Below are 7,847 nucleotides of genomic sequence, written 5' to 3'. Positions count from 1 at the left end.
TAATACTTTACTTTCTGTCATCACATTTAGGTTAGGTAAACGAAGTAAAACAAAAGTGTAAGTCCTACCATTATTATTTGCTACAGAAACTACAATATCTTAACAGTTATAGAAGGCGTTGATATATCCGTATATTTTAGGGTTATAATTTTCTAAAACCGGCATCCCACTGAAGTAGCGGCTCGAGTCATACAACTTGATGTTGTTCTTGCAGTACCATATATTTTTTATTCCTTCCTTTCCATCAACATTTAAGGTGTTCAGTTCAAACACCCCGAAATGGTATAGTTGCCCATCAGTTTGGATGCAGTTGACATATACTGGTTCAGGTAAATCCTTTACGTTCTCCTGTAAGTGTAAGGAATTATTAACAGTAAGTTTGAAAATAAATTATTTTAATTGCAATAGTAGTTTCTAAATTTCACTTTTAAAGCAAATTCCCATGCCATGTAGTTTTATCCTAACTTAAGAGATGGGTTTTACTTTTAGAATAATGATCATTTTTGAAATATAATATGATACCTGCTAGTCGGTCAGGTCACATGATATATTGTTTTTATACAATATGTAAAATAATCTCAGTGATTTCACTGGTTTTCAATATGAAATTTAGTGTTCATGACTATAAAAACGTAAAAAATTCTTACTGCATAGGATATACTCAAATGCCCAGTTGCCCACACTATGCTATGAAAACTACTGTTGTTTATTTCTAAGTTGTGAATGAGAGATGATTTTTAATAATTTTATTTTCTCAACTTAATAATCATAAAGTCTATTACAAGTTTCACGGGCGGCTTGTTATAAATATCAACCTTGTTCCATTTGTGTTAAGGTAGAAAATCAAATTATCTTTATCTTTAAAGTAGAAGTAATATAAATAAGCAGAAGCTATAAATTTTCAGGATCTATCCCTCCCCCCACAAGAAAAAAAGCAATCCAACGCAATAGTGAAAGACAATTACCCCATGAAGTTGTTTGGCGTAGGCAGTGGCTACCGTGAAGGCGTGCGTGAGTGACCTGCCTAAGACCTGGTTAGGAGTGACAGGTGTCTCATAGATGTTGTGCACTTCTGTCTTGTTGAAATGGAGCCATGTCGTGTGCGGGTGCTTGACGGGTACAGTAGGTTTGAATGCTGGAATCAGCATATACATCAAGCATCATTTTTAAAATTCATTTTGAAGACTGATATTTCTTTTTATTATTAAGGCGCTCTTATAGACAGATTTTAGGTTTTTAAGGGGGTGAAGCAGACGAAGTGGTAAAGCAGGCGGGCGGGCGCCCCGCGCGCCGCGCTCGCAGCAAGCCTACGTCCTTATTCTGACGCCATCCGTATTCTGGTTTGTTAGTTCTGGGATCTTTTCCGGAAATTTATATTGATTATGATTTAAACTTAATGAAATTAAATGATAATTATATATAATACTAAAGTATGCCGCGGCAAATTGAGAACCTAGTAAAATGATACCAAATCGTTTTGTGTCGAAATAATATTACTTACTAATTCAGACAAAAGTTACAACTGTCTGCTTTAAATCATATATAGATACCTATTCAAAACTTAGTTGACCTTAAAAATGCAATAGAAGTCAATTTCGGGCAAGTAGTGAAAAAAGGAAGAATACTAGCAAAGCTAAGTAATTTGTGGAAGTGAACGTAAAAAGGTAGCATGTTTTTGCTGGTATTGAGATAACTGAAAACAAGCATAAGGTATGCACAAGCTTAAGTAGCTCCAAAAAGTAGATAAATTATGCTATCTTCTCAAAAAAGAACCATGACTAACTGTAACGACTATTTCTATATTATTTTTTGAATTGACGACAATGAAGACGATTATAAATTTTAAATGCAAAAGTCGAGAAAACTGCTATTATTATTTATTATTTAAAGTTTATAAAGGCAAAAATGCACTTATACTACTACTACTACTACTTCGAAGTTATATAGTAATGAGTATAATTGACTGACTTTAATTAATGTTGTCTGTCTACTCTGTCTGTAATCAAATATTACAAGTATATTTGACCCACTAAGGTTTCAGATGAAGTTGAAAAACTGCATACATATGTAAGTAGGGTGACAATGAAATATTATGGTACCATCGAGCTGATCTGATGCATGAGAGAGGAGGTGGCCATAGGAACTCTGTGTCAAAATATCGCAACCAAATTGCGTTTGAGGTTGTTAGAATTGTCTTAATGAGTATTATTTTCCTTTGGAAAGAAGTATTTACAATTAACATACAAAACTTTCCGATGAACAAAATTATTTTATCATCAACTATGTTATTTATCCCTTCAAGTGGTGGCCCACCACTCACGGGTCGATGCGATAGCCAGAAAGCTGTCGGCCAACAGAGGGTGGTTAGAGAGGTGTTGCCATATTTAGTGGCAAAATTAAAGGCTTTGAAGTATATTTACGCTCTTCTAGCGCGCAAAAGTAGCTAGCAAGTTAGACAAGGAAAACATACATACACACGCTTGTTAACGCTTGGTTGAATGAACGGTCCTTGTTCATCCGGGATCGAACGCCTAGGTCGAGTTCTGTCTTGATTTTTAAAGAGGTTATTTTGTAAATACACGGTACCCTCGAGGAAACGGAAAGATTTTAACAGTATATTCCGGATCGTATTGAGAGGCAAAAATGTCATATAAACTTTTTAATTCGCCTAGTTTCAGAGTTAATACCAATTAAAAAAAATATTTTTCGTTGTATTTTAGTGCATAACGCTTTTTTGATGGCTATGTCGCCAGTCGCCACTTTGGGACCTAGTCTAGACTACCTTCTTGACAGATATCAAAGTCACAAGGTACCATTTGAATAGACTAATTTTTACGAAAAAAAATGTACCAATTTATATTAATCCATAAATTTTCCAAGAACATGAACTTAATATGTTTAAAAACATACAAAAAGTAAAAAAAAAAAACAAATTTTTTTGCGGAATTGACTTAAACTTGTACATGAAATTCTCCTTATGACCTCAGGAATACGTGGTTAAAAAAATTCCGTTTCCTCACGGGCACTTTTTATGACTTAATCTTTGAATTTTAAGCCCTACGTAGAAAATTAATTAACAATTACCTCCAATCATAACTTTGTTTTATGGTGGTAGTCATTTTTAATAAGGAAACTGGAAAACTGTCACTGTTGCTAGGTTTGATTAGTTAGGTGCATGTGGCGAAATGCATAAACATCACAATAATTTAACAACAACAAGGACAACTTCAACAGAAGGACATGATGTTACGATCCTCAGCATTGAGGGACCAAGAAGAAGACAATAATTTAACTGTTCTATTCGAATAGCGTATTTAGTGCTTATTCTAACGATATATGCTTCAATATATATTTTTATACATAGGTAAGCTTAAATAGTTGAATTTGTAATATTCTCTAAATCCGCGCTGAACACCCGACGGGTCCCCGCCACTTGACTACTTTTTACGTTTTGGCTTCTTCCACTTGAAGGGATATACTATAGGCCTTGACTAGTGATTCATTTCAAAATAAACTATTTTAATATATACATACTACACATAAGCACCCTAATGCAAAAATGAAGAAAATATATTTTGCGAAACTTTCGATCAATTTTTCCACTTATATTTTGTATTGGCAGGAAAAATAGTAAAAGCATATCACAAAGACATAACAAGGTCCAAGGTTTTAAAGAAGAAGGTAAAATTGGCTGAGTCCTGGAATTGACGGCAGAGTGTCATCGAAATTTATACTTGAAAAAAGAAATAAAATGTCACCAGTTTTCATTTCATACAAAACAGAAATAGCATGGTATAAAAGTATTATACCAAACTTTTACAAAGGACTTTATGTTTAACATTATCAAAAATGGAATTTAGTGACATTCTTTAATTTACAGAATAATTAACCAGTGAAATAAAAATATTGGCGAGAGGTACAAATATATACGAACTTCCGAACCGAGTACTTGCAAAATTTTGAATGGAATTTGAAGGGTAAATATCACTCCTGCTCACCTTACAAAATAAAATAGTTGATAAATGTTGTAAATAAAGTTTTAAGTGTATACCATATGAAAGTTAATAAACCAGAAATACCAAACAAATTCAACACTTATAACATAAACTATTACAGCCATTTGAGCACTTCCACAAAAACGTGAAACGGTACCTTTCACTAAGCACTATTTAAATCCCACATATTTAAATCCAGTATATCTCCTGCATCCTGTATGTGTTAAAAATGAAGCTGTTCCAATATAATGACTTATATAAATTAAACAAGCGGATTAATTTCATTTGTTTACGTTTAAAAATAGGTATTCAATTTGATTATTACTGTAATAGCCATTTAAAATATTATTTTACCTAAATTGATAATTAAAAGTAGGTACCCCTCACGAAATAAGTACTACTGAATTTTATACTTAGCAGTGTTTTTTAAAATGTACATGTATTTTACCTTCCTCGTATTAAATTGAAAAGTAGAGTGTTTAACTCGGGTGCAAGGCACCATTTCATCATTTGGTTAATCGTGGCTGTATGCCGGACAGGTGCGTGTGTAAAACTTGTCAAAAAAGATAATATGACGGATGGATGTCTGAAATGTCACCGTATTTAAGAATCAATTAGCTTAAAAATTTGTTTTTTCTTCATAAGAGTGATGAAAACATTGTGTGTATAACATATTTGTGTATTTATAGTGTGATTATCCATTTTATGTAACGTCCGCTAAACTAGCACAGGTCCGACGCTGACAGTGGTCACGGGCGTACTGGCGTACTGACGGTATTGCCGCGCAGGGTAACGTTTAGTAGACAAAATGTTGAATTCATAATTATGAATGAAAAATTTAACGCATCGATAAACTGACAAGCAAAATGTTAGAGTTACTTAAAAGCTATTGAATGAAGTAAATTTCATATTGATAATCATCATAGTACTTCTAAAATATCGAAATAAATACAGTTTTAAGCATATTTTCAAAGCAAAAATCTATCGAGAAAAAGATGAGCCATCGTGTTTCTGACAAGCATACGGCTAGTTCAAAGACTGAAGTTATACATACTAGAAAATAATCGATGAAATCCTTGTACAAGCTTGTAAATATCGATTTAAAAATAGCGCATTTTACTATACACCGCGCCTTAATCATTTATTTCAAATAACAAGGATTCATAATCCATGGTTAGTAACATAATAGCTCATTATCTTATTATCTACGTTAGTATTCTTATATCTAAGGTTTTAAGGACGTTCGAAATTTCTTTATCTGCCACTCAATCGCTCGAATATGCAAGAGTGATAGAGACAAGTGAAGAAATTTCGATTTTCGTTCTTTGCGGTAGGCCCTCTGAAAATATGTCTGCAAGGAGCAAGAAAAGTATTTAGCTGCTAAATGGATACCTAAAGAACCAAATTAATTATAGTGGTTATAACTAAGATTTAAGATTCATATTTTTCCAATATGGGACAATAGTTTTCTGTTATACCCGGTTTGTTGTTATAATTGATATTGTTATAAACGGTTTTGACTGTATTAGATTTATACCATGATCTCAAATAAATAATTTAGAATACCAGTTGAGAAGATAGATTATAAATTTTGATTTGTAACAAGAAAAATTTAACAATGCGAAACTTACGATATAAACTCTTCTCAGAATAAAAATGTTCTGCAGGCAGAGTGGCAGTATGTTTGACAGGATACAAGTCAGGTATTTCAACATGTGGTATATCACTCCCAGCAACCTCATGTTTTAGAGGCTTATTGCTCGTGACTAGTATATGTGACAGGTCTTGGAATTGGATGAGTTCATCCTCCTTATCGAAGGTTGTGTGGCTCTCGACATCGTTTGACACATATTTTGTCTGTGTGACTTCAGAGTCGCTGCTGCGTTCCACAAGTTGAAGCAGTTTGTTGGTCAAGATGAGGCTGAAAGGGACAAACCAGTAAATTTGAAAAAAAAAAAAGGAATGAACAAGGTGCCTTAACCTTTGCTATGCTTAGTAGCAGATATGCTCCATATACATTCAACTTAAACATGATCATCATAATTGCTATATAAATGGCAAATTGTCAGGAGTACACAAAAGGTTTAACACTTATAACCTTAAGAGGGAAGAATAGCTTTGCGATCCTAACAAAATAATGGTTTTTTATGAAATTCAATTTCAGGAGAAAATGGTTACCACTAACTTAAATCTTAACAAACCACTTTGATTTTGATGTCGATTGCTTCAGCATAATATAATCCAGGATTATAGGTTTCACTTTTTTAAGAAAAAAATATTTGTTCTGCAAATTTTGAAAAAAAGGTAAACAAGGTATACAAAAAAGTCATGGAGAATGGAAAATATCTAGAAATGATGAGTATGTGCTATACTTCCCTCTTATTATACAATACTTCTACATACATTAAGGACATTTTTTGTTTCTGAGCTGGAATTAATGACAAAAATTATTTCTTATTAAATTCTTGGCCAGTCAAGCATAGAACCATTATACCAGTTAAAGTGAATTAAGAGAAAAAATATGTCTTACTTTCGTCTCCTGTCTGTAATTCCCAATATTCTTGGGAAATTAACAGCTGGCCTTTCAGGGTCCGTAATTTTAGGCAACTTCTCTTGTTCACAATCAAACACGTTTGCAGATAATATCGCTTTTTTTACGCATTCGTGCAAAGCTTTTGGGGCGGGCACTGTTGCAAGTTCTTCAATTTTTGATGGGAGTATATCCTCTGCTATGATTGTTTTAGTAAGAACTTGAGCTTGTGAAACACCTTCGAGTAGTACACTGTTGCTCTTAAGGGTGTAACAAGGTCTCTCTTTATAGTCAGGATGGTTAACGTCGAGTGGTAGTGGTGTTTCGTACTGACCTACTATTTCAATGCTGAAAAAGAAAGTATTACAATCTTATTACGATATCGGGAGGTTATAAATCAGTATTCATACGCGTGCAGTATGATACTTACCGTTCTGTATGCTCGGGCTTTTCCTTCACAAACTCTAGAGCATCTACAACAGGAATACCTTTGGCTTTCAACTTTTCTGCAACGCCACTCTCGATAGGAATGCGATTTCCCTGTATTTTCCAATGCTTCTTAAACATAAAACCAATATGTTGTCTGTTCAACACTTGCGTTATGCGCATTTTTATTTATTTCTATTCAAAATTGTGTAAAATGCAGTTGTTACGTATAACCTAAAAATTACTACATACAAATGACATTAACGTTAACAGTAACTGACAGTGACAGTTGTAAATACATTCTGTTGTGGATGCTAGTTATTTTGCCAGAATATACAATTTTACGTTCATTTACTAGGCCTGATTTAACTAATGTCTTTAGCAGTTGCCTAGAGACCCTAGCGTTTACAGCAGGGAACTACGCAGGCCTGCTCAGTCGAGCACACCCCCAGGTGGGTCAGGTCAGGGGCCTCCCAATGTCCTGAGTGCACTGGTCTATGGTTTCCATGTCTACCAAACCAGAACAGAGCATGTTATCGGTGATATGCAGTCGGAGCTAGGATCGCGGTAGCGTTGTCTGCACACTTTCTGGTTGATTGCTTGGACTTGGATGTGATAGAGTACAGCGTTGCTCGAATTGGCTGCAATCCTAGAAAATGTAGGCACTTTGATACACCAATCAAGAAGCCAGGTATATGAGGTATAGGTACAAATACTTGAAGAGTCTAGTGCAATTTGATAATTATACATTAATGAGGTATAACTTATAAGTATAGTAAGGAAAACTCGTAAACTAAATCATAACATAGGTACCCCACACTATCTGGTTATCAGCCAGATTATAGTTAGCTCTGGCGATAGCCCCCGGCTGAGCTTAATATTAAACGTGATCCTAG

The 7,847-nt window shown here is 34.2% G+C and overlaps 1 protein-coding gene across 1 annotated transcript; it reads right to left on the bottom strand.

The window, feature by feature from the left end:
• Positions 1–58: 58 nt before the first annotated feature.
• On the bottom strand, positions 59–7,213 carry LOC133528165 (large ribosomal subunit protein mL37). Its single transcript, XM_061865421.1, has 5 exons — positions 6,956–7,213; positions 6,526–6,873; positions 5,627–5,916; positions 966–1,135; positions 59–348 (listed from the first exon to the last, which is right to left on the bottom strand). Exons 1-5 carry the CDS (start codon positions 7,132–7,134, stop codon positions 100–102), a joined length of 1,236 nt encoding a protein of 411 aa, XP_061721405.1. The 5' UTR covers positions 7,135–7,213; the 3' UTR covers positions 59–99.
• Positions 7,214–7,847: the final 634 nt, after the last annotated feature.

The sequence above is a fragment of the Cydia pomonella genome, chromosome 19 (assembly GCF_033807575.1).
Source record: "Cydia pomonella isolate Wapato2018A chromosome 19, ilCydPomo1, whole genome shotgun sequence".
NCBI classification, from domain to species: Eukaryota; Metazoa; Arthropoda; class Insecta; order Lepidoptera; family Tortricidae; genus Cydia; species Cydia pomonella.
Note: the sequence above shows the minus strand (reverse complement) of the source record. Positions and strands in the feature narration are given on the sequence as shown.